At 51.5% G+C, this 26,428-nt stretch overlaps 2 protein-coding genes across 2 annotated transcripts; both read left to right on the top strand.

Moving 5' to 3' along the window:
- The first annotated feature begins 273 nt into the window (after nucleotides 1-273).
- Snrnp70 (small nuclear ribonucleoprotein U1 subunit 70) lies at nucleotides 274-18,933 on the top strand. Its single transcript, XM_051148520.1, has 10 exons — nucleotides 274-477; nucleotides 1,237-1,393; nucleotides 4,648-4,710; nucleotides 5,317-5,371; nucleotides 8,066-8,130; nucleotides 8,239-8,301; nucleotides 12,245-12,326; nucleotides 15,296-15,397; nucleotides 18,003-18,090; nucleotides 18,168-18,933. Exons 2-10 carry the CDS (start codon nucleotides 1,247-1,249, stop codon nucleotides 18,838-18,840), a joined length of 1,338 nt encoding a protein of 445 aa, XP_051004477.1. The 5' UTR covers nucleotides 274-477; nucleotides 1,237-1,246; the 3' UTR covers nucleotides 18,841-18,933.
- Nucleotides 18,934-23,053: 4,120 nt separating this feature from the next.
- Nucleotides 23,054-25,948, top strand: Lin7b (lin-7 homolog B, crumbs cell polarity complex component). Its single transcript, XM_051148517.1, has 6 exons — nucleotides 23,054-23,166; nucleotides 23,428-23,546; nucleotides 23,688-23,759; nucleotides 24,330-24,539; nucleotides 25,422-25,585; nucleotides 25,841-25,948. Exons 1-6 carry the CDS (start codon nucleotides 23,130-23,132, stop codon nucleotides 25,860-25,862), a joined length of 624 nt encoding a protein of 207 aa, XP_051004474.1. The 5' UTR covers nucleotides 23,054-23,129; the 3' UTR covers nucleotides 25,863-25,948.
- Nucleotides 25,949-26,428: the final 480 nt, after the last annotated feature.

The raw sequence follows: 26,428 nt of genomic DNA, 5'->3' as shown, positions 1-26,428 counted from the left end.
AGTGGGTCCGGGAAGTGTAAGGAAGAAGGAGTGGGCCAGCTATAAGTGTCTCGCGGTCATAGGCGGTTAGATAGGGCGCGAGTTGGAGGCCGACCGAGGGCCGAGCGCGCATGCGCAGTACGGCCGCCGGGGCCGCAGACCCGCAGGCATTAAGGATTCCGTTCGCGGGGACTGGCCCTCGCGCGTGCGCAGTGCCCGCGGTGGGGACCGGGCTCTCCCTGCGGGCTTCCTTTGACTCGAGCGGCGCATGCGCAGTGCGGTCGGCGGAGGGATTCGCGTCGAGACCCGCTCCCGGTTCTGGTCGCGAGCTGAGGCCGCGCGGGCTGCGAGGAGCGGCCTGCTTTGCGCGCGCTGCGCGGGCCCCTGAGGACAGCTGACGCGGGCGCCGCCGAAGTGGAAGCCAGAGCGGGTGGTTTTGTTTGTGAACGGCGGCCGCGAGGCCCGAGACTAACGTCAGGCCGAGGACAGCGCCGCGCGGTGAGTGAGTGAATGAGTGGCCCTAACGGGGTGCGGGGCCGCTACCCAGAAGCCCTTGCGGGGCCCCCGAGCCCTTTCCCCGCGCCTGTGGCCCACTTCCCGGTCCTGCGCCTCAGCCTTTTTTTTTTTTTTTTTTTGTACCCCCTCATTTCCCCCATTCTTTTCCCAGAGTTCTCCGGGCACTCCTGCCCTCTTTCTCTTGGCCTCCCCTCCCCCTACGTCCTGCGGTCCCCTACCCACAGGCCCTTGCGGTTTGTGTGTTGCCTTTCTCCTTGCCTTTTTTTTTCCCTTTTTTTTTCTTTTCTTTTTTTTTTGGTCGCATCCTGGACCTCTACCCACAATTTCTTTCGCTTATGGGATTCTAGATCTTTTACGCCGAGGCCACTGGCTTGTTTGATGAAAATCTTTACGGCCTAACCTTGCGACTCCTACCTCATAATCTTCAAGGTATGAAGCCAGCAACCCCCAGAGCTCAGTGCCTCAGGATCTCCGGGTTCCACAACTCCTAACTCTCTTTCCTCTTTGTTTTCTGTGTTACTAATCTTCCGTTTCTTAGCTTGTGCCAAAACCTTCCTTTTCCAAGCAGACAGCGGTCACCCGCATACCCGAGATGGCAGCATCCTTCTCGCAGCCTCTCGCGTTGTTTTTTTGTGGGTTTTTTTTTTTTTTTTTGTTGTTGTTGTTTTGTTTTTGAGTGAAGGGGCCCTGAAGGAAACCACCTGTGCTGAAGTACTCTAACGCTGAGGTTTCTGATCTCAGGTTTGGCAAGATGACACAGTTTCTGCCTCCCAACCTTCTGGCCCTCTTTGCACCCCGAGACCCCATCCCGTACCTGCCACCCCTGGAAAAGCTGCCACATGAAAAACACCACAACCAACCTTACTGTGGCATTGCACCATACATCAGAGAGTTTGAGGTGAGTATACTGAGCGCACTAGGAGTCTTTGGGTCTGGGTGGGAGCAGGCTGCACTGAAGAGTTAAACTTCTTTTGGCGGGGTGGCGGTTCGAGACAGGGTTTCTCTGTGTAGCCTTGGCTGTCCTCGAACTCAGATCTGTCTGCCTCTGCTTCTCAAGTGCTGGGATAAGAGTTCAGCTTCTAAATGTTTTTAGTTGTGTGGTTTACAGATGTGGCTTTGACTTTTCCTGGTCTTGTGGTTTTTGTATGCCTTTTAATTAAGGCTTGTTTTGTTGTTTTGTTTAGACAGTGTTTCTCTGTGTAGCCCTGGCTGTCCTGGAGCTTGCTTTGTAGACCAGGCTGGCCTCAAAGTCATAGAGATCCGCCTGCCTCTGCCTCCTGAGTGCTGGGATTACACTTTTATATACGTGGATGTGTGTGTGAGACCTTGAAGGTCATGGACAACTTGCGCGAGTCCATTCTCTTCCCACTGTGTGGGTCCAGAAGACCCAGCTCAAGTCATCAGCCTTGCTGACAAGAGTCTTACCCTGAGAACCATCATGCTAACCCATTTTTGGTTGAGTTTTGAGACAGGTTTTTGCTATGTAACCCAGGGTGGCTTTGATCTTGGTGGCAGTCCTCCTTTCCCAGCCTCCCAAATGCTGAAGTATTGGGTATGTGTCTCCATGAGTGGCTAATTCCATGTTAGTTTCTTTGTAAGGCTAAGAATGTCTTTTGAAGGAGTCTAGTGGTCTTTAGCCTATACGATTGATCAGATTTCTTTCATTTTTTATTTATTTATTTATTTTTTGAGATAGGATTTCTCTGTATCCTTGGCTGTACTGACTCTAGACCAGGCTGGCTGGCCTATTAACTCACAAAGATCTGCTTGCCTCTGCCTCCCTGGGTGGTAGGATTACAAACATGTACCACTGCACCCAGCTTGGTCAGATTTCTTCCATTGGAAAGTGTGTCTGTCTTAGGTTTTTTGAGACAGGGTTTCTCTGTGTAGCCCTGACTGTCCTGTCTGTAGACCAGTCTGGCCTCAAACTTGGAGATCTACCTGCCTTTGCTTCCCTAGTTCCCCAGTGCTGAGATTAAAGGTGTGAGCCACCACTTTTGAATTTGTTTTGTTTGTGGGGTTTTGTTGCTTTTTGGTGGTGGTGGTGGTGGTGAATGACAGGCTTTTTTGGAGCCCTGGTTGGTTTTGATTTCCCTTTGCCACTAAGGCTGGCCTTGAACCCATGATCCGCCTGCTTCCTCTTCTCAAAGTGCCAGAATTACACCACCAACCCAGAAAGCATATTTTTAATGCATTGGTTAGCAGAGGATGGCAGTAAGATGAAATCAGTGGAGAGCTGAGTTCCAGAATTTACGTTCAAGGATTTGGTGTAAGGCAGTCAGTGAATGTTAACGTTTGTCACTGCAGTTACTGTTTTTTATGTCATGAAGAGGACAGTGTTGGCAGCAGATACGGCTTAGCAGGCAGTTGAAGGTGTTTGCCTTCATGAGCTGAGTTCTCTTCCTTGAGACCACACTGTGGAAGGAGAGGGTCCACTCGAGCATTTTGTCCACTTGACTTCTACATGCACCCTGTGAAACATCCAGCCTACATCCTCATCGAAATACATGTGAAAGGAAAAGGATTTTTGGGGTTTTGTTTGTTTTATTTTTTGAGACAGGGTTTCTTTGTGTAGCCTTGGTCGTCCTGGACTCCCTTTGTAGACCAGGCTGGCCTCCAACTCACAGCAACTGCCTGCCTCTGCCTCCCGAGTGCTGGGATTTAAAGTCGTGCGCCACCACTCCCAGAAGGAAAAGGATTTTTAAAGAGTACCCTGTTTCCTAGGGCTCAGCAGTGTGTCTACAGTGCTTAAGGCTCGAGTCTTGGGGTTGGGCTCTGTACTTTCTGTATGTGTGTGACTACATCTGAACCACTTGAGCTCCTGGCCATCAATTCTCCCATCTAGAAAGTTTGTCATGCCCACTCTCAGAGCACACCTGAGACGTGTGCTGCCATATAACCAGAAGTTTTAGGAGAAACATTCTGACATTGAGTAGAAAAGGCAGAACTGACTAGATATCAGAAGGTGATTCCCCCACCCTTCCAGACAAGGTTTCTCTGTGTAACCTTGGCTGTCCTGGACATGCTTTGTAGACCAGGCTGCCCTCGAAGTCAGGGGGAATCCACCTGCCTCTGCCTCCCGATTGCTGGGCTTAAAGGCATGCGCCACCACCGTGATTCTTTAGTTATATTTGCCTACCTGCCTTGGTGAACCTCTACTTGACAAATGTTACTATCCAATAAACGTAGTCTAATGAGTAGAGCTCAGTGGTGTCCTTTATGCAGGTCATGTGCCTGTTAGTATTTAATGAAAGCTTGGTTAAGATTTTAAGACCTGCTATGGCATTACAGATTGCCTTGCTTTGGAGGTCTGCCTGTCCACTGTTTCAGACATATTTCTTTCTTCTCTCCCTATTTTGTTTTGTTTTGTTTTTCAAGATAGGGTTTCTCTGTGTAGCCGTGGTAGTCCTAGACTCACTCTGTAGACAAGGATAGCCTCAAACTCACAGCCTGCCTCTGCCTTCCCTGAGTGCCGGGATCATAGGCGTGTGCCTCTGCACCCAGCTGTTGCAGACATGCTTTATTGCTAGCATTTGGCTCTCTAAATGATATTTGGAGTCGTGGAAAGTGGCAGGATTCCTGGCAATGAAAGCCATAAAGCTTTGGAATTGTATTTTACAGCTATGTCACCTGAGTCATAATCTGATCAACAAATATCTACAGTCATATAGAGTGAACGTTTGGGTGGAGGGGCCAGGGCTTTCCTGGAACTGCCTCTGTAGACCAGGCTGGCCTTGACTTGGAGATCAGCCTTTCAAGTGTTAACGATTAAAAGCCTATGTCACCACTGCTCAGTGATGGATGCTTTTGATAATATAAAAAATTGCTTGTTTTGTTTTTTTAAAGGACCCTCAAAATTGAGACTTATTTTTATTATTATGCCTAGTAGACATAAAGTTACTTGAGCTAAGTAGAAGTTTCTGAACACTGGAGGTTTCTATATTGACCTTTTCACAGACCTGTAGCAGTCTGGCTGGCACTGGTCCGTGGAGCACACCTCATGTGGACCACTCTTCACCCATCTCCAGTCAGTGCAGAGGGAATCATTGGCATTTGTGCATGAGAGGGAGTGGAGAGTCTGTTCCTTGCTGGCATGCATGCCTTGCTTTTCCATCAGCGTTCCTTCCCTGTCACCTCTCTTGTTGTTCCTAGGACCCTCGAGATGCCCCTCCTCCAACTAGGGCAGAAACCCGGGAGGAGCGCATGGAGAGAAAGGTACGTTTATAACCTCTTAGTCTTTTAGGGGGGTTGTTCTGTTTTGTTTTTCAAGGCTTGGTTTCTTTGTATTGCCCTGGCTGTCTGGAACTTACTCTGTAATCACACTCAGATCTTATTCTGCCTCTACTACCCAAGTGCTGGAATTTAAGGCCAGCACTATTACTCATAGCACCTCTTAGTCTTTTTATTTTTTTATTGTTTTAGTTTTTTTAAGACAGGGTTTCTCTGTGTAGCCTTGGCTGTCCTGGATTCACATCATAGACCAGGCTGGCCTCGAACTCACAGCAATCTGCCTCCCTCTGCCTCCCTGAATGCTGGGATTAAAGGTGTGTGCCATCACTGCCCGGCTTCTTTTTAAAGATTTATTTATTATGTATACAGTGTTCTGCTTGCATGTACACCTGCAGGCCAGCAGACGGCACCACATCTCTTTATAGATGGTCGTGAGCCATCATGTGGTTGCTGGGAATTGAACTCAGGACCTCTGGAAGAGCAGACTCTTAACCACTGAGCCATCTCTCCAGCCCTTAGCTACTTTTTTTCAAATGGTCCATGCTATTAAGGTACTTTTGCGTGCACTCACTCTCTTTCTTTCTACTGCAGAGACGGGAAAAGATTGAACGGCGACAGCAGGAAGTGGAGACGGAGCTGAAAATGTGTAAGCTTCTCCCTCCTAGCAATCCTCTCCAGTCTCAGTTTGTTCTCTTCCCAGGCCACATGTGGGGCACTGTTCTGCTGGGAGCTTAAAAGGCAGAGCTTTTCACTTTTCCTAGCAACCAGTTGTCAACAACAGCACTTGGAGTAGGCTTCCTTTTTTACATTCTTGTATTTATTTATTTATTTATTTATTGGTATGGGTATTTTGCTTACATGCATGTAGGAGACCAGAAGAAGGCATAAGATTACCTGGAATTTGAGTTGGACAGTTAGGAGCTGCTGTGTGGCTGCTGGGAATCAAATCCCAGCCTTCTGGAAGAACAACCAGTGCTCCTAACTGCTGAGCCGTTCCTCCATCTCTGCTTGGTTTAGGCTTTTTGTTTGGTTTGGTGGTCTTTTTTTGTGTATGTGTTTTTGGTTTTTCGAGACAGGGTTTCTCTGTGTAGCCTTGGCTGTACTGGACTCACTTTGTAGACCAGGCTGGCCTTGAACTCACAGCGATCCACTTGCCTCTGCTCCTAAGTGCTGGGATTAAAGGTGTGCGCCACCACACCTGGCTGACTTTAGTTTAGACTTTTAACAGGTAGTGAGACCCCAGTCACTTGCCCTTCCTGTAAAGGAACACATTCCACTGTGTCTTCAGGGAAGGCATGGGTGGTCTGCTCATTGGTCCTGGCACTATCCCTAGCTCCCTGATCTGGAATTGGAGATGCTTCACCCTCCAGATACGGAGGATTTGAGTAATGCTTGGTAACCAGACTCACAAAAGGGTCAGGTCTCAGTGTTGAGTAGGTAGAGAGTCATCACAGGATGAGGCCTGTCTTCACTTATTGTCTGCAGGCCTGGCGAATCAGTTCTTTCTAAACTGTAGTTTAGAACAAGAGTACTTAGTGCCTATGAGTAACAGATGATGTGTGGAGCTCCGTGTGCTCTGCCTGGCTGTGTTTATTTTATTAGACACCTCATAGTTCATATTCAAGCCACAAAAGCACCTCTGTACTCCCAGTTGCTATGGGATTTTGCCTTTCCTGAAACATGGCTTTCCAGATGTGCAAGTTGTTTTCTAGATGCTATTCCTCACTTTGTCTTTAACACCTGTGTTAGGGTTTTTTGTTCATTTGTTTTTTGAGACTGATTCTCTGTGTAGCCTTGTCTGTCCTGGACTTGCCTTGTAGACCAGGCTGACCTCGAACTCACAGAGGTCCACCTACCTCTGCCTCCTGAGTGCTGAGATTACAGATGTGTGCCATGCCTGGTGTGTTAGGGTTTTCTAAAGGAACAGAACCGATACAGGGGGGAGGGTGTGTGTGTGTGTGTGTGTGTGTGTGTGTGTGTGTGTGTATGAGACATTAGAGTAGTTTACAGGCTGTGGTATGCCTAGGCAAACAACGGGTGTTTCTCAACAGAAAGGCTAAGAATGTGTCAGCTGGAATCGTGACTAAGTAGGTTCTAACCAGTGAAAGAATGCCTCAGCAGCAGGATCGATGACCCTGGCAGGAGAGGCAGGGCAGCCAGGCAAACTCTTCCTTCCTTCATGGCTTTATGTTGGCTGCCAACATGTGTAAGTTGGGTCTTTTTACCCCAAATGATAAATCCAGAAATCCTTAAGGGTGTGCCCATCTGCTTGGGTTTTAGATGATTCCAGATGTGTAAAGGTTGACAACTAAGATTAGCCATCACAGCACCATGTATAACTTCCCTAGCTTGTCACAAAGACCTGTCCCTGTTTCTTGCTAAATGTCCAGCAGATGCACCCACAGAACCCAAGGCTTTGTGCATGGACTCTCCTCCCTAACGCTCCTCTTCCGAGCTACATACCTGGCCCCTTTGTAAAGTTGTGTTTCTAGGTTCTTTTTGCCCCAAAGAGTGGCATTTATTTAAAGAGACATGAAAAAGGGACACCATAGCTATTCATTGATTCCTTTTTTCTCTCTCTATTTTCAGCACCCTAGGAACATACTCTCGTTAGGGCCAGGTAGCAGGACAGCTCCTGGGATGAGGTTGGCAACATTGAGGGTCATCTCTTGAGTGGAAGTGTAGTTGAAAGTCTTAGTGTAACGAGGAGCCCTGTTGCCGTATTAACTGGTATGTCCTTGTGATCCAAAGGACCACCACCAGCTGGGTGTGGTGGCCCACGCCTTTAATCCTAGCATTCAGGGAGCTAGAGGCAGGCAGATCTCTGTCAGTTCTAGGCCAGCTTGGTTTACAAAGCAAGTCCAGGACAGCTAGGGCTACACAGAGAGACCCTGTCTTGGAAACAAAAAGAAAAGGCCATCAAGCTTTAGTGAAACCAGACCTCAAGCTCAAGCTTGCCAACTAACCGTGAGCTTTTCTTCTAGAAGGGGACCTGCCTAGGTTCCATCTTCATGTCCTCAGCTTCTGCCCAGCACTCTTCTACTCAAGACTGTGGGTACACAGAGAAGCCCTGTCTCGGAAACAAACAAACAAAAAAACCCAACAAAAAAATTTTCTTAAAGTTTTCTCCTCGGGGGCTAGAGATGGCTCAGAGGTTAAGAGCACTGACTGCTCTTCCAGAGGTCCTGAGTTTAATTCCCAGCAACTACATGGTGGCTCACAGCCATCTACAATGAGATCTGGTGCCCTCTTCTGGGGTACAGGCACACATGTGCGCAGAAGGCAGTATAAATAGTAAATCTTTTTAAAGAAAAAAAAATGTTTTCTCCTCCTTGTATAGGGGACCCTCACAATGATCCCAATGCTCAGGGCGATGCCTTCAAGACTCTGTTCGTGGCTAGAGTGGTAAGTGTCCTGGGAACTCTAGGCTGCTGAGGACTTCGGTCTGTTCCTGGGTGGCGCAAGGGCTTTGGAACAATGTACTTCTATTTAACTTAGCTTTGTCTCCTTTAGAACTATGACACAACAGAGTCTAAGCTTCGGAGAGAGTTTGAGGTGTATGGACCCATCAAAAGAGTAAGTGGATTGGAGTGAAGGGTTGAGTTGGGTACTTGAGGGGGAGGGAGCAGTAGCCTAGAGAGAGAAGGGACGCTGAATTCCCAGCCCAGGCTGGTTCATATCTTTTCCAGGCCTGGGTTTATTTCCTTTAGTGTAGTTTTTTGAGACAGGGTTTCTCTGTGTAGCCTTGGCTGTCCAGGATTCACTTTGTAGACCAGGCTGGCCTCCAACTCACACAGATGCACCTGCCTCTGCCTCCCCGAATGCTGGGATTAAAGGATTGTGCCACCACCACCACCCAACTAGTGTAGCTTTACTATCAGAAGTAACGTTGGAAGTGACGAGTCTTTGTGTACTTCAAGCATATATGCAGTCAGGCAGGCCCAGTGAAGGCAGGCTGGGTTTAGGTGGTTTGTTTGTTACAGTTTGTTTTTAGGCAGAGTCTCGTGCATCTAAGACTGGCTGCAAAGCTTTGAATGGTCTTGAACTACCATTCCTCCTGTCTTCACTGCCCAAGACCTCTTTCATTAGTTATTTCTTTCTCTACCCTCAGGACTAGGGCTTTAAGCCCATGACAGCAGTATATATGCCGAGCAAACACTGTACCCGAAATTATATATAGCCCTTGCATTATTGCAGCTTTACTTAAAAGATCTTTATTTTAGTTGGACATGGTGGCCCTTTCCTTTAATCCCAGCACTCAGGAACTCAGGCCGGCAGATCTCTGAGTTTAAGGATACCCTGGTCTACAAAGCAAATCCAGGACAGCCAAGGTCACACAGAGAAGCCTTGTCTCTTTAAAAAACAAAAACAAAAAAACCCCAAACTTTTATGTATATGAGTGTCCTTTTGGATGCTTGTATGTAAGTGTGCTGCATTGGTGCCTGGTGCACAGGTGGGTCAGAAGAAGTTACTAGATCCCCTAGAACAGGGGTTATACAGGCTTTTGCAGGTCCTCTGCGAGAGCATCAAGTGCTCTTAACTACTGAGGCATTAAGTTTATTTGAAACTTTTTTTTGTTTGTTTTTTTCAAGACAGGGTTTTTCTGGCTGTCCCAGGCTTGCTTTGTAGACAGGGCTGGCCTCAAACTCACAGCGATCTGCCTGCCTCTGCCTCCTGAGTGCTGAGATTAAAGGTGTACACCACACCACCAGCATTTTTTAGATTTCTTTCTTTTCCTTTTTAATTGTTAAATTATTATGTATATAGTGTTCTGTTTGCACATACACCTTCATGCCAGAAGAGGGCAATAGATTCTCATTAGAGATGGTTGTGAGCCACCATGTGGTTTCTGGGAACTGAATCAGGACCTTTGGAATAGGAAGCAGTTCTCCTAACCTCTGAGTCATCTCTCCAGCTCCCTCTCTTAGATTTCTTAAAGGTTTATTTTAGTTGCCCATATGGATGCATGTTCATGTGAATGTAGTGTCCTGGGAGGCCAGATGAAGGACATTGGAGTCCCTGGGTCACATCACTTTATTATCTTGGGGAAGGAGGGTTGGGTTGGCATGATTAGAGATAAAAGAACATGTAAGGTGGATTTTCTTCCACAGTGTCAGTTCTAGAGATCAGACTCAGATACCTCACTGGCTCTTATCTTCTAAGATTGTCCCACAGTTCAGACTGGCCTTGAGTTCATTATGTATGTAGAGGATGATCTTATATTGTGATGCCCGTCTGCCTCCAGAGTGCTGGAGTTGTGGCTTATAGGTGTGTACCACCACGGGGCTTCATGCATGCTAGGGATCCACCTGCCAGCTAAGCCACAGCTCAGCCCATTCACAGATGTTTATAGTCATTTATTTGTTAAGACAGGTTCTAGAGCCTGCTGTGGTGGCATACACCTTTAGTCCCAGTACTGGGGAGGCAGGGGCAGGTGGATCATTGTAAGTTTGAGGCCAGCCTGGTCTACGAGGGAGTACAGGCCAGCCAGGGCTACACAAAGAAACCCTGTCTCAAAAAAAAAAAAATTGTGTATTTTGCCTTCATGAATGTGTGCCAAGTGTGTACAGCAGTGCCCTTGATCTTGAACTGGAGTTACAGACTGTTGTTAGCTGTACTGTGGGTGCTGGGAATGGAACTTAGGTTTTTAGTAAAAGCAGCTCGTGCTCTTAACCTCCAGGGGCCACTTATCCAACGCCTTCCCCCTGTTTTGTTTTATTTTGATTTTTTTTTTTTTTTTTTTTTTTTTTAAAAGATTTATTTATTTTATGTATCGGAGTACAGAGAGCATCGGATCCTATTGATGGTTATGAGCCACCATGTGGGTGCTGGGAACTGAACTCAGGGCCTCTGGAAGAGCAGCCAGTGCTCTTAACCACTGAGCCATCTCTCCAGCCCCATCCCCGCCTCTGTTTTACTTTGAAATGTCTTGCTAAGTTGTGCAAACTGCCCTTGAATTTGCTGTTTAGCTAAGGAAGACCTGTTAATTTCCATACTATCTGCAGATGTTACTGCTACAAGGCAGTACCTAAACCAGGGTGTGTTATGTGGCCCTCAGTCTGAGGTCTCTGCTGTCTGACCCTTTGGTAGAAACATGCTCCAGAAGTGGTGGAGCACACCTTTAACCCCAGCACGCAGGAGGTAGGGGCAGGTGGAGAAATAGTTAGAAGGGAATTAGGCAAAAGTACACTAATTAGTTATCCAAATTGTAAGCCTTGAAAACATCAAGATGCCGGTATATATGGACTGAGCAGGTCGTATTTAGGGATGTTTAAACATACATATATGCACCAATAATTAAAAGTTTAATAAATTTTTTACAAAGTTTAAAAACTTTGAAAAGAGTATGGGAGGGTTTGGAAGGAAGAAATGAAATTACTATAATCTCAAGAGATTATTTAAATAGAATGTAGTGGGAGCTTTAAGTATGGAGGCTCATAACTGTAATCCAAACCCTGGAGAAACTGAGGCAGTAAGGTTTTCATAAGGTTGAGGTCTGTACTAAAATGCAAGAAAGAGATGCTCCATAAAGCTTTGACATACAGGTTAACTGCTCTGTCTTATTTTCCTCTGCTGGGAGACAAAGTAAGACCTGGTGCTCATGACAGACACAAGCTGCTTAGCCCAGGGCAAGGCATTGGATGAGCCCTCTGGCCTGTCCTGATTCTTAGGTCTCAGAAACTAGGTTTCCCCCATGGCCTGATGGAACCTGGCTCTGGCATATCAGCTTGGAATCTCAGTTGCTTTTGAAGAATGCAGGTTGTAGAGTTAAAAATCCTAGGATTCCTGAGCAAGCTTAGGACCATGTGCACCCATGTGCATAGAAAGCCAGTCATTCCTTGGGAACACAATTGAATACTGTTACCTCCCAGAAGGCTTACTATTTTGCCTTACCTCCTGTGTCCCAGCATTCCTGTCTGAATCCTGGTTGTCTGTGCTCAAGCCTCCTGTGTCCCTGGCAGATGGAGACAGGCTCCAGAAGCTTCAGCCTGACCTCACATGGCCTTACAGTGTGACCACACGCTTCCTCATCCCTGCCTGTCCTGCCTTGGGCCCTCTAGTCTCCCGGCCTTCCCGTGTGCTGGGTCTTGTCTGCACATGCCTTCTTGCCACAGTTGCAGGCAGACCCCTGTTTCCCTACTTGTACATGGACTATCCACAGTGGCCCTTTATGCTCAGCAGTGTTCATTCCTCATACTTGGCTGGCTTTGGGAGCACTTGCCTGTCTGCCTTTGGCCTCATCTGAGGATCCCCACCATCAGAATGTTCATTTTCCATAGAGCTATACCACAGCCCCTCCAGCCTGCTCTTGAAGACCCTCTGCCTCCTACGTGTTGCCTCTGTGCTGCTCTGGTTTCCACTCCACTCTGGCTTTCAGGTTGAGAGTCTCTTGGGTCTCTTGAAGGACAAATCTGTTATTGGTGTGTCCCCAGCCCAAGGCCTATGTTACAAGTTGTGTTGCGGGTGGGTGGGGCAGCCCTGTAACGTGTGGGGCTGACTGCCGTCTGCTTCCCTGCAGATTCACATGGTATACAGTAAGCGCTCTGGAAAACCCCGTGGTTACGCCTTCATCGAGTATGAGCATGAACGAGACATGCACTGTGAGTGCTGAGCCTCTGCCCTTCCTTCTGACCCTCTCACCTTTGCTGCCCGGCCTCTCCCCGTCGTCTATTCCCTCCCCTGCCATACCTGACTTTAGCATTGTCTCTTCTCCCTCTGTTTCTGATATATCTTTTTTTTTATATATATATATATACGTGTTTTTTAAAAAATCAAAAACCAAATCCCCCACAACGTGTGTGTGAGCCCAGGGAGGTAAGTGTCACACGTTGAACCTCAAGGGCCAGGAGGGCACTGGGTGAGGAATGGGGCCAGCTGGAGGTGGGGGAAGGGGCCGGATTTTGGGGATACTTCTCCCCATTAGGCCGCCACTGGAGTTGGGGGCCGCCAGGTTGGACTGAGCTGGCCTTTGAACCAGCACTCACTTCCCCCCAGTAGAACTGGGCTGGCCACCCGACCCTCCACCTCCCCACCGCAACCCCCACCCAGTTCTCATTAAGTAGTGATCTGGTGGGCATGCTTAGCACCCACAGCTACAAAGCCCCATTGAGGCTATGCGGCGTCCACTCGGGTAGGGCTGGGTGGGTGGGGGTGGGCAGGGCTGCGGCGTGTCCAGGGGCCGCCGTATTAATTGACTGTTCTTATTGTCACTGCAGCCACCACGCAGCTGGCTTGCAGCTGATGCTTACGCTCCCCTTACAACACCTCAGTGTATGGTTGGTATAAGGGTTTGTATCATGGGTAAGATCACAGCACCGCACACCAGCCCAGCTTAGCCAGGCAGCTTAGGAACAGTGAGGCTTCCCCTCCCACCCCAGGCACCCTTCAGGCTCCCCTTACCCACAGCCCTTTCCTCATTTGGGTGCCCTTCACCCCTCTTTCCCCCATCCACATGCTCTCTGGTAGTTTCACTGATCCCAAGGGGAAGGGTGGACCTCGGTGGGAGAGGCACTGGCCTCCATCCGTAGTCGGGCTCCACCCAGCTCCTGACACCTGGGTCGTATTGGCAGTCCTAAAGCTGGGGTGTCCTGGGACCAGGGCTCTATGTGGAGCCCTTCAGCCCGACCCTCCCTGACCTATGACTTCTGCGGAGTTGTCACCGTAGTGGTCTGGAGAGTCTCTGGCTGCTAACTTGGGGTACTGTGTCCCTCCTGTCTTGATGTGGTAGGAGCCTCCTCAGAAGGCAACTGATGTTCAGTGCCTGAGCTCCCCAAAGTGCATGGATTGGGATTCAGGGTGGTGGGGGGGCTGGAGCAGGCTTCAAACAACTGAAAGTGTGATAGTTTTTACTAAACCTATTCAGAGGCGGAAGAGAGGGAAAGAGAGAGAAGCCTAGACTGACACACTTACATGGTCTTCTTGCTGTTCTCTGGGTTGGACCTCTCCTGGGGTTTGGGATGGGGAACCTGAGCAGGGTTCCTGTAGTTGACTGACCTCAGTCCTCAAGTTCCCTCCCCCCTCACTTTCTTCTGGGGTTAGGGGCCAAGTGGCCCCTTCTGGAGCATGGGAAGTATTCTCTTTCCTGGATCCCAGGTGTCCCCTGTGTACCAGCCTCAGCTGCTGCCACTAGTGGGAGGGAGTATGAGTTTGGAGGTGGAGAGCCTGGCCCAGTACTGAGGACCTGTGCCTAGTGGAGTGTGACTGTTTGAGGCAGTTGTGAGGCAGCAGGTGCTTTGAGGCCTTGAGGCCTGCTGTTTAAGGGCAAGCAGGATAGACAGACCTAGGGCTTTCAGCCCAGGCTCAAGTCACTCCCATGTGAGGCTCTGAGGCCCCTTCCTTCACCCACTTGTCTCTAGGTGATGTGGGAAATGTAGTCTCTATACTTCTCAGGTCTTCCTGTAGCTTTAGCTGCCCCAATGGTGGTGGGTGTGGGGTCTGTGTGAGTGTTCAGGTAAGCTTGGGGTCTCCAGGTAAGCAGTCCCGTGTCCCACCCCCACCCCACCCCCGGGAAGCCCGCCTCCTCGCCAGGCCCCCAGGAGTTGCCGGCCCCCCCCATCCCGCTCGGTTTGGACACCCGCAAGGCCGGCATCGGTAAATGGCACCTTTTTCTCTTCCTCTGGTTGTTATTGGGGGGGAGCGGGCAGGGGTGGGGCAGGGTGTCGTGGTTGGTGATCACAGACCCTTAGCCAGGGCTGGGACCTGGACAGGGACTTTTTGACCTTAACAGCCCTGCCTGAGCACAGGCCTGAGCTCTGGGCCTCCCCATTATATCCTATGCTCCTCAACTTCCTTGAGGGCTCAGGCTGGGCTGCATGCCCTGCTTGTCATTGAGCTCGGCTTGGAGGACAGAGCTGGCCAGGCTAAGTGGTGGCAGGGTCAGTCGGCTCAGGTAAGGCAGGGATTTTGAGTAGCACAGCACGTGTCCCTCTGGGTCTAGCCAGGGTCCTTGGAGGCCCCTGGGGAGCTCAGCACCCACCTCTATCCCTCTTAGTTCCTGAAGGTCTTTCCACTCCTGTGCATTTCTGTTCTGATGTCTGTTTCCTCACACTGACCTCCCCTATGAAAACACAGAAAAAGAAAATTGGTGTGGTCTGGGTGTGGAGGGGCCCGGTGGGCCTCCTGCCTCAGCATGGTGACTAGGGTGCATGCCTGGGTGTGGAGGGGCCTAGTAGGCCTCCTGCCCAGCATGGTGTCTAGGGTGCATGCCTGGGTGTGGAGGAGCCCTCCCCACAGCAGAGGCCAGCATTCAGCTAACCTCCAGTTTCTTTGCAGCAACTTTGGCCACCCTGGCAGGAGGGGGCTGCTCCATCATGTGGGAGCTGGGGGGTAGCAAATGTGGATGTTTTGCCCCCCAGTAGCACTTGGGGTGCCAGAAAGGAATCAGGCACCGATGGAGCAGGCCCTTCAGGGTGGGGAGAGGGCTGTCTGACTGTTGGTTGCCTGGCTGACTGGTGGGAGTGTGAGTGTGTGTGTGTAGGTGGGGTTTGAGGGGCAGGGATGCTGTTGCGTGGAGCCTTGTCTGACTAGAGGGCCTTCTGGGGAATTTCCCCCTCCCCCACATCTGTTGCAGCCGCTTACAAGCACGCAGATGGCAAGAAGATAGATGGCAGGAGGGTCCTCGTGGATGTGGAGAGGGGCCGGACTGTGAAGGGCTGGAGGCCCCGGCGGCTAGGTGAGTACATTCTGCTCTTTGGGTGCCTGTGCCTGTGTTTGTCTCCTCAGCCCATGTGCCACATTGTTCCCTCCATTTCTAGCTTGTCGTCTTGTCATCTTCGTGGCTTAGTCACTGGTGCACACACACACATCTAACCCTAACCCTACCTACACATGGGCACTCAAGCACACTTCAGTCTTTTCCTGGATGAGTGAATGACCAGTAGCAGCTATTGTGCAGTGGGTAAACTTCAGCACTGGGCTCAGCCACCTTATGCCCAGCACAGGCATGGTTTGAGTCACTGGCTCTAGCTTTGCTCTTGCTCTCACAGAATGGCTTCTTCATTCAGTCCCTTGTTGAGTCACCAGCCCAGTTCCTGGTTTCATATCTGGAGCAAGAGAGCAACAGCTGGGCCTAGAGAGATGGCTCAGGGGTTAAGAGCACAGATTGCTCCTCTAGAGGTTCTGAGTTCAATTCCCAGGAACCACATGGTAGCTCACAACCATCTGTAGTGTGATCTGATGCCCTCTTCTGGCCTGCAGATGTACATGCAGATGGAGCACTGTACACATAATAATAAGTATTTAAAAATAAAAGCGGCAGCCTATCTGTGCTCTGACTGCATCTGCCCACTCACTGCCTTTCTGGTTGCTGCTGGCTGTCTCCATCAGTGTTGTTATTGTGGCAAGTCCTGAGGCATACTGAAAGGAGGGGCCTACTGATTACTGATGCAGGGCTCTTGTGATGTCAATGGATCCTTATCAACAAGACCTTGAAGCTGGACTTCGAATGTGCTGCTCCCCTCTGTGGACAGGTGTCAGTCTGCTTTATGCTCACCGATACCTCAGCATTAGGCCCCACTGGGTTCAAGTCTTGTGTGCCAGATACCACTCTGCCTTGGGCAGCATTACCTGGCTTTGCTCTAACCTTTGCATGCATGCTGAGTTGGACTAGCACCCTAACCCCCAGGGTCCTCCAGTTCTGAGAAAAAGGGCTAGTTTTTGAGGCTTTCTGCTATGCTAGGAGATTCCTGAAGTCGCAGAAACAAGCCAGTTGTCCGGGTGTACAGACTTGTTGACAGTGTGATAGTATGAGCCTTCTTCACTCACATGGGCAGACATGTAGCCTGTGAAGCTCTGTACAGCACCTTCCACATGCAGTGCTGCTCAGTAGTAGTTGTTAGTGTGTGGTTCTGAGGCAGTCTTCAGCTGTGAAGTCCATGGTGGCCTCCAGCTCTTGGTGATCCTTCTGCCTCAGCCCCTAAAGGATGAGGTGTGTGTTTTAACTCATTTTCTGAAATTTCAGACTATGATTTAACCAGCTCTTGCTTTTGGACTTGTGCAAGTCAGATATGGAGAGTGGTGACAGAAAGGAGCTTGCCTCGTGTGCAGGGAGCGAGTGTATTTCTTTCTTTCTTTCTTTCTTTCTTTTAAGATTGATTTATTAAGTATACAGTGCACATTAGATCACATTATAGATGGTTGTGAGCCATCATGTGGTTGCTGGGAGTTGAACTCAGGACCTCTGGAAGAGCAGTCAGTGCTCATAACTGCTGAGCCATCTCTCCAGCTCTGAGTGTATTTCTTTTGAAAGAAGCTGTTGACATCTTGTAATTGATGTCCTTGCCCATTCTTAAGTTGTGACCTAGCAGCTACAAGCTTAGTCCTGCTTTGTAGTACTCCAACCTGCTACCTATGCCTAGTTTAACAGCCTGGCATGTGGCTGACTTCCTCCCTCTGCATGTGCGCCTCTGTGAAATGCAATCCTGCATCACTAGACCTTCAGGCATGTGGTCAGGGACCCATAGGCACGGAGGATTCCCAGCCATAACCCTTCCTTTCCAAGACACTGGGGGCAAGTGGCTCATTAGTGGGTCCCCATCTGAAATTTAAGAGTACTACCTGCTCCTCAGGTGCACACCACCTTGTACAAGTTCAGCAAAGCCCCTCTTTGTGGCACCTCAGGGTCTGGAGGGTGTAGCAGTGGTTTCCGTGAGCAGTTGGTGAGGTGCTGGCGGCTGTGATTCAGCAGAGTGGGACAGTGTGGCAGGCAGGGCAGGGGCTGAGTTGGCACTTGAAGACTGATAGGGAAGTAGAATGTCCAGAGACAGGAGCGCAGGCCTGCTCCAAGGCCATGGTGGGGAGCCAGAGCGCCCGCCGCTGGGGAGGCTGGGAGTGGAAGCTGCCCTGGGAAGCTGGGTGTGGCCAGTCTTTCAGCTTTGCCTTTTGTTTGTTTGTTTGTTTGTTTGTTTGTTTTTTGTCTCCCTGTGTAGAGCGGGCTGGCGGACACTCTTAAGATCTACCTGCCTCTGTCTCCCCAAGTATGGGATTAAAGGGATACAACACCACACATACCTTCTTTTAGCTTTTCTATAGGTTCACACTTTGGACCTCGTGCTTGAAGTACAAATTGCAGGTGCACCACTAGCCTAGAGTCTCTGGCCTCAGGTGAGGTTGTCTGGCTTAAGAGGCAAGAAGATTCTTAGGGTATTTCCCAGCTATAGCAATTTGTTAAAGCCTTGTGTGAAAAACATGGCTGTCCTGTGACAAGGGGACATGGTGTGAGATTGTGCCTCATGGCAACCAATAGAAGTGCTTGACTGTGTTCTTTGCTTGGCCCATAGGAGGTGGCCTTGGTGGTACCAGAAGAGGTGGGGCAGACGTGAATATCAGGCATTCAGGCCGGGATGACACATCCCGATATGATGAGAGGTAAGATTGGGCACCTGGTTTCTTGGGGTGGGGCAGCCACAAGGGGTGCCCTGACACACAGTGCTACCCTCCTCTAGGCCGGGGCCCTCCCCACTTCCACACAGAGACCGGGACCGGGACCGCGAGCGGGAGCGCAGAGAAAGAAGCCGAGAGCGAGACAAGGAGAGAGAACGGAGACGCTCCCGCTCTCGGGACCGGAGGAGACGCTCCCGGAGTCGAGACAAGGATGAGCGGCGCCGTTCCAGAGAGCGGAGCAAGGACAAGGACAGAGACCGAAAGCGACGAAGCAGTCGGAGCCGGGAGAGAGCGCGCCGGGAGCGGGAGCGAAAAGAGGAGCTCCGAGGTGGTGGTGGAGGAGGGGGCGGCGGCGGCGGGGGCGGCGACATGGCTGAACCCTCTGAAGCTGGTGATGCTGCTCCTGATGATGGGCCTCCTGGAGAGCTTGGGCCTGATGGCCCTGATGGCCCAGAAGAGAAGGGCCGGGATCGAGACCGGGAGCGACGGCGGAGTCACCGGAGCGAGAGGGAACGCCGTCGGGACCGAGACCGGGATCGGGATCGAGAGCACAAACGGGGGGAGCGGGGCAGCGAGAGGGGCAGGGATGAGGCCCGGGGTGGGGGTGGCGGTGGTCAGGACAATGGGCTGGAAGGGCTAGGTAGTGATGGTCGAGACATGTACATGGAGGCAGAGGGTGGTGATGGGTACATGGCTCCAGAGAATGGGTATCTGATGGAGGCAGCACCCGAGTGAAGAGGCCTCCTGTGCTGTGGACATGCTCCTTCCTTGCTGTCTGCCTTCCTAGCCTTCCACCTTGGCTTACCCTCTTGAGAGTAGAGGGTTTTTTGGGTTTTTTTTTTGTTGTTGTTCTGGTCCCTTGGGTTTAAGAATAAAATTAATTTCCTGTTGATAGTGGGCACCTGGTATCTTACTGCACTTGCTGTCTTCCCAAAAGGTGGTCACTTCACACTATCCAGCCCCACTTGGTGCACTGTTTCTAGTGAATGTTATGACCTGAAGTGAGGCTGTTCTCCCAGCCAGCAGAGCTGCTTAACAGGTGCCGTAGGGAAATCCGGCACTGAGAACACACAGCATTGCAAAGTAAGAGGTGGCCAGACAGACTTCTGCTTGGGAAGCGCCTGTGTGTAGGGCAATGCTGGGAGAGCTTTGAGTGTGAGCCCCACGGGAGCAGTGACTAGCCTGGCACAATCCCATTTAGGTCTGGCTGACAACACTCTGACCTATGCTGAAGTCTTTACATGTAGAAAGAATACCACCAGAGAGCTGAGCAGCATTGCAGCGTAAGGTCACAGACACTGGTCCTGAGAAAGCTGTGCGTTTCCACAGGGTGCAAGTAGGCTGGTGGTGTTGCTAAGTATGTTCTATTGCAGAAAGCTTGGGACAAGGAAAACTTGTGAAAAGCATTGCAGGGTGACTAGTGAAAGCTTTCCTAAGGAGTTGATAAGGTTTGCATATAATCAAAGCTCCTCTTGGCTTTGGAATTGAAGGATTCAAGAAACCAGTTCAGCTGGCGGTGGTGGCACACACCTTTAATCCCAGCCAGCACTCGGGAGGCAGAGGCAGGTGGATCGCTGTGAGCTTGAGGCCAGCCTGGTCTACAAATCGAGTCCAGGACAGCCAAAGCTACACACAGACCCTCTTGAAAAACAAAGCATAACAAACAAACAAACAAAAACAGTTCAAGCTGGATGGTGGCAGTGCACACCTTTAATTAGAGCGTTTGGGAGGCAGGTGGGTTTCTGTAAGTTCCAGGACAGCCAGGACTACACAGAGAAACTCTCATCTCAGAGGGGGGAAAACCAACAAAATCAGTTCAATAGGTAAAGTAGAGGGGCACCCCAGGATGGCAGTTTCTAGAGAAATTGGTCCAGACTAGAAAGAGGACTAGAATTTCCAACTTCAGGAATTATAAAAATGACATTAAAGCTGGCTGTGGTGGCACATACCTTGAATCCCCAGCCCTTGGGAGGCAGAGGCAGGCGAATCGCTGTAGATTCAAGGCCAGCCTGGTCTACAAAGCAAGTCTAGGACAGCCAAGGCTACACAGAAACCCTGTCTCAAAAAAATACCCCCCTGCCCCATGTACACACAAAAAGTTTCAGGCATCCCATGGGTTAAACCAAGAACTGTTAGCATCTAGGGAATCACAAGGGGGAAGGTGGTGAGCAAATGTACATAGAATACCAATATCTAGGCCAACAAACAGATACAATGTTTGGTACTGGACATACTTGCAGTATCTGGGCTGGCTTCCTGAGGGACCAAAGGGCTGCTGTGCTATTTCCACCCTCATCTCACCCTACCCCATTTTTGAGACAGGCTTTTGAGACTTGGCTTTGAACTTTGAGATTACAGACCCAGATTATGTGGTGCTTGGGATGGAATTCAGGGCTTTGCACTCTTGGCAGGCTCTCTAACTGAGCTACACCCCAGCTCCATTGCACAGAATTAAACATTTTCTAAAGTATGTGCATTCATCATGTCTGAGCACAGGTAGGTACACTGGGAGAGCAGAGATGTCAGATACCCTGGAGCTGGAGTTAGGAGATTGAGTCACCTAAGGCAGGAACTCAGCAAGAGCAGTGCTCTGCATCCTCCCTCCAGTCCCTGCTACGGGAGATTGTAAGGCAAAAGCCTCAACACTACCAGCCGGCCCCCACAGGCTAGGCTCACCTCGTGAAGAGCAGAGGGAGTTTTCATAGCCCACTGGACAGGGGTCCAGTGACTCCATATCTGTCTTCTGGGGCACTAACATAAGGCTTATGGTTACAGGGTAAGAGGTGCATGATTAAGTAGTTGTGGCCAAGGTGTGGTCCAGCCCACAGTACCCCCATCATCTCGTGGCCCCAGTCTGACCTCCAACGTATCCTGTTAAGTCCTTACTGTGCCCTTTGTCCTTTGTTGAGAGTGGAATCTGCCATCAGGGATCATGTCCCCATCCGAGGGTGCCTGTACATCGAGGTTTGCTCTTCCTCCGACTCTAGGTGGCCAGCAACAGTCTCTGTACCTCAGCCATCGGGAAGGCAGAAGCTGAGCTTCCCTCCTCCTGGACCCAAACAAGGAGCCACTCTAGCAAAAGCCGCAGAAGCAAGTACCTGGGGGCTCCAGTGGCTTTTGAAGCCAGGCTGGTGACTCAGTCCTTGGAAGGCTGTAGGAGGATCACTCCAAGGTCAAGGGCATCTTGGGCTATCTGATGAAATGGATAACTAGGAAAGGCACAGTGACCTTTTTTTTTAAATCACTGATACCTCGGACCCTTGAGAGAACTGTGGTGAAGCCTGCTCTCACTCTACCCTTGAACATGCCCTTTTCTGACCCCACATTCCATCCAGCTAAATCGGAGGCCTGTGCCCCAGCAACCACCAACAGCACCCTGTATCACTGACCACCCTCTAAAACAGCCGGCTCTCCACCTAGCAGCGTTCCTCCCAGCTTGCCCTGTTCTTCAGTTTCCTTGCTCCTGGATATCCAAAATGCCAACAGCCAGCAGCATCTTCTGACCTCTAGTTCCCAAGACTTTCAGACACTACAGGCTCAGGTGTTTGGGTCACCTCTCCCCACCCCCACCCTCACCCCCACCCTGTGAAGCATCTCCTACGCCCTAAGCTGGCTACCAACTGATGATCCTCTTGCCTCCACAGTGTGGGATTCCAGATGTGTACCATCACCCTGGGGTTATACAGTGTGCAGATAGAACCCAGGGCCTTCTGCTTGCTAATCCCTGGTCCAAACACAGGTTCCTCAAATTGAGGATCTCTGCGTGCACTCCCCACACGGTCACGGTCAGAACACTTCAGTGCTCCCAATTCCACCTTCAATACAAACAGGCATGCTCCACGGTAGTCACCAGTCCCCCAGGCCTCAGCTTGCTGCAATCCAGATGCCTCCGGTGCCCCAGAGATCTTCAGATACACATTTGAGCATCCTGTCGCTCTTAGGGATTTATATGGAGACACAAGCACAAGTGCAAATGACCGCACAAGGCCAATTTTCTGCCACCATGACTTCCCAGCCTCTTGGTCACTCTCTGAGTAGCTGCTGAGGCGATCTAGGCCTTGTTTACCTCACCTCCCAAGCATCTCTGAACTATGAAGGTCCGTGCTCAGGTATCTGGGCTCTTCTGTCTCTGTCTCTGCCCACCCCTGTGTGTGTGTGTGTGTGTGCAGACGGGTTCTCATGTATCCCTGCTGGCCTGGAACTAGATATGTAGACCAGGCTGGCCGCAAACTCATTTAGATCTGTCTGCCTTTGACTCAGGAGTGCTGGGATTAAAGGTGTGTGTGTGTGTGTGTGTGTGTGTGTGTGTGTGTGCGCGCGCGTTGCAGCAAGGTCTCAAGTAGTCCAGGATGGTCACGAGATCGTAATGTAGCCGAGGGTGACCTTGAACACTATTCTGATCTTTCTCCACTTCTGAGTCCTGGGATTACAGGCTTGCACCACCGCCCGTGATTTATGCGCGGCAGGATGGGATCCAGAGTCTCGCGCATGCTACGTAAGCGCTCTACCGACTGAGTTACGTCTTCAGCTTCAGGTTTTATTTTTTCTGGTTTCTTGAGACAGGCTTTTGGTACTTACGCAGGCTTCCCAGTCGCAGCGACCCGGACCCTCTTTCCTTTGCCCCTGGAGTCCTGAGAAACCACGCCCCTCTGGATTTGTGAATGTGTAAATAGGGGAAAGTACCGGAAGGGCACAGACATGTTACAAGGAGCAAGGCAGACACACCAACGGTGTAACAGGAAGATTGCCACCAGAGCAGACCTATGCTGGGAAGCTGGTAGTGATGTCGGGTCACCGGGAAGGCGCGCAGAGCACGAAGGTCTCGTAAGAGTTCTGGAGTGGGCGGGACCCAGCGCAGCTTGGTCTCTCCGTCAGTGTTGAGGGCGGGGCCTCCGAAACTGTTGTTAGCCGTGTGGGCGGGGCCTCACAGGGCACCGCCTCATCGCAGGCACCTGGTGGGCGGGGCCTCGCGTTGCACCTCCTCCTCCTGGGCGCCTGGGCGGGTGGCTCGCATCAGCCGCGATATGGCTGCGCTGGTGGAGCCGCTGGGGCTGGAACGGGGTAAGCACTCGAGGGTCCAGTCCATCCTCTAGGCTCTGTCTAGCCGCGACAGGCCTGGCAAATGCGGGGGGCGGATGTAGTCAGGGTGGGCGGGGCGCGGTCTGGGGGTATGGGAGGGTCCAGGGCAGAGCGCCCCACGAACATCCAGCTCGGGGTTGGGGTCCAAGGGACCCGCGGGGCGCGTCGATCGCTTCCAGCCTGACCTCGGTCGCCCTTCCTGCTGCCCGCGCGTGCTCTCGCGGTCCCTGACGCGTTCTGCAGACGTGTCCCGGGCTGTGGAGCTACTGGAGCGGCTGCAGCGCAGCGGAGAACTGCCCCCGCAGAAGCTGCAGGCCCTGCAGCGGGTCCTGCAGAGCCGCTTCTGTTCCGCCATCCGCGAGGTGAGCGCCTTGGTGCTGTGTGAGTTGTAGTTTTCTTGCGCTCCGTGGCGGGGGCGGCGACGGGTGAGCGGAGGAGGACACCCCGTGGCCAGGGCTATGGACTGGCAGCTCCCTGACGTTGCCGTGTCCCCCAACCCCCAGGTGTACGAGCAGCTCTATGACACCTTGGACATCACTGGCAGCGCCGAGGTGCGGGCTCACGCCACAGCCAAGGTAGGCACCCGCCTCCGCAGCTCTGGGTGACCACGAGAGGAACAGTGCCCTCCCAAGGCTGGCTGTTCCTGCGCACTCCATCAGATTTGCACATCTCTGTTCCACCCTATGAGGATTTATTTATAATGCCCTTTAAATAACTGCACATTTTTAACTTGAATGCACATGAGGTTCTCTCTAGCAACAGGCTTAGAAACTGGTCTCACTTTCCTGCCAGGAACATGACCCTAAAAGGCGATCTGGTTGGATATGTCGTGACCAGGGACACCTTTCCAAAGTGCAGTGCTCCATTCACTCTTCTTGTTACTGCCTTCAGACTCAGTCCTGTCCTCACCTCATCCTTCCTCCCCCCTTCCCCCCTAGGGTGGGGGCAGCTGGTGTCCATTTGTCTGCAAACAAGATTGGCAGGGGCTAAGGACTAAGGATGTACCCCGGTGGAGACTTCTCCCAGGTCCCAGTCACTACAGGGTGGCCTTCTGTTGAACTCTGACAAGATTCTCCTGCCTGACCTGGCTGGAGTGCCCTTCCTTCAGTGAGGGTCTCTCCCATCAAGGCACTTTTCTCTTCCAGGCCACAGTGGCTGCCTTCACAGCCAGTGAGGGCCATGCACATCCCAGGGTCGTGGAACTACCGAAGACTGACGAGGGTTTGGGCTTCAACATCATGGGCGGCAAAGAGCAGAACTCACCCATCTATATCTCTCGGGTCATCCCCGGAGGCGTGGCTGACCGCCATGGCGGCCTCAAGAGGGGAGACCAGCTGCTGTCTGTGAACGGTGTGGTGAGTGGGGCCGTCAGTAGGGAAGCACTGGATGGTGGCGTTCCTTCCACACAGGGAGCCCCGCCTTTGTAGACAGCCCTGTGGGGTGCACTGCTGGAGAGCCTAGCTAGGATACCCGGCTAGTGTAGAAGATTGGACGTTCTTGCAGGAGGAACATTTGGGTCTGGTGTTGAAGGATGGGTAATTCTCCAGACTAAGAGGTAGAGGGGTGGTTTTGGCTGACATCAGATAGGGTCCCTGAGATGAGGACAAAGGCTGGATCTTATAGAAGCCTGGGCCACTCAGAGTCCTGAAACCACCGTGGTTAGAATCCGAGGAAGTGCCACCAAGGAGGTAGTTTGACCAGAAAAGCTGTGCTTGTGGGCTGTGGTGGCGCACGCCTTTAATGCCAGCACTTGGGAGGCAGAGGCAGGTGGATCGTTCTGAGTTGGAGGCCAGCCTGGTCTACAAAACAAGTCCAGGACAGCCAAGGCTACATAGAGAAACGCTGTCTCGAAATCTCGAAAAACCAAAAAAAAAAAAAAAAAAAAAAAAAAAAAAGAAGGAAAAGAAAAGCTGGGCTTGTCCCCCTGGGGTGTGAGGTCAGGAAAGAAATAGATTAATGGTGGGGTGTGGGGGTGTAGACAGACTTCTTTGGGACTCTGGGAGGACAAGGGCGGGTTCAGTGGCCTGGTTCGTTGACTAGGGACTCTAAGCTGTATAGGCATGGCTGTTTTTAGGGTATGAGTGCTGTGTCTAAAGTTGGTGGTCCATCAGGGGGATATGAGGCCTTGGACACTTGACCCTCGCAGCCATCTCACTATCCACTGGTCCCATGTCCTGGGTAGGGTGGTTAAAGGGCAGCGGTTTGGGCCAGCAGTCTGTGCGAGGCCTGCCCTGCAGAGTGTGGAAGGCGAACACCACGAAAAGGCTGTGGAACTCCTGAAGGCCGCCCAAGGCTCAGTGAAACTGGTGGTGCGCTACACCCCTCGGGTGCTGGAGGAGATGGAAGCCCGCTTCGAGAAGATGCGATCCGCACGGCGGCGCCAGCAGCACCACAGCTACTCGTGAGCCTCCAGCCACCACCCTCCCCCTGCTGCCTTCCCCAACCTCAGACTCCCAAGCCAGTGATCCCAGCTGCCTTCAGCCTTTATCCCTGGCTTTTAAGCAGGGACTCCTGCGACGGTGGCCAAGGCTTTGGGACCCTTTGGCTCCCCAATCCCAGAATCTCTGTGCTTGTTTTCCTGAACCCCGTCCTTAACCATCTCATGCCCTACTAAGCCTCCCCTGTTCCTAAAACTCCCCTCTCCACATCCTCACAGGTCCTTGGAGTCTCGAGGCTGAAATCACAGAGCAGGACCTTCCTCCTCCTCCCCTGTACAGTAGTATTTATTGTCGCTGACTCCTTATTTAAAGATCTTTAACCCTCACCGAGTGTCTTGGGTGTCTGTCGCGCATCCTGGAATAGTGTCTGTGGGGGAGGGAGGAGGGTGAAGCTGAGGTTTACGAACGAGCTCCTTCCAGTGTGGGTAGCTTGATAACGCAGCTCTGAAGGCGGAGGCTAACGGGCTTCCCAGAGACTAGCCCTGCCCAAGGCTCCGTCTAAGTGAGTGCCAGGGCGCAGCGCTGAAGACTACTACCGTCCCCAACCTTTAAGAGGTTCGGAAGGCCGGGGCCCAGCCAGGGTCGTCGGTTGGCGGAGTTCTGAAACGCAGCAGGAGCCTAGCCGCTGCCTCTGTAGGCGGGGCGGAGCAAACCATCCGTTGGGGGAGCCCTGCGGGCCGTGCCACCGTCTGCGTGGGAGTCGGGGGTGGCCGGGCGCATGCAGTTCCCCAGGCGGGCGCAGGGGTGCGGAGTACCACGCACTCGCCACCCATCGACCACTCGCCTCACCTTCCAACCGAGCACAT

The sequence above is a fragment of the Acomys russatus genome, chromosome 7 (genome assembly GCF_903995435.1).
Source record: "Acomys russatus chromosome 7, mAcoRus1.1, whole genome shotgun sequence".
Taxonomy (NCBI): Eukaryota; Metazoa; Chordata; class Mammalia; order Rodentia; family Muridae; genus Acomys; species Acomys russatus.
The sequence above is the reverse complement of the archived record's forward strand: the minus strand, read 5'-3'. Positions and strand labels throughout refer to the sequence as shown.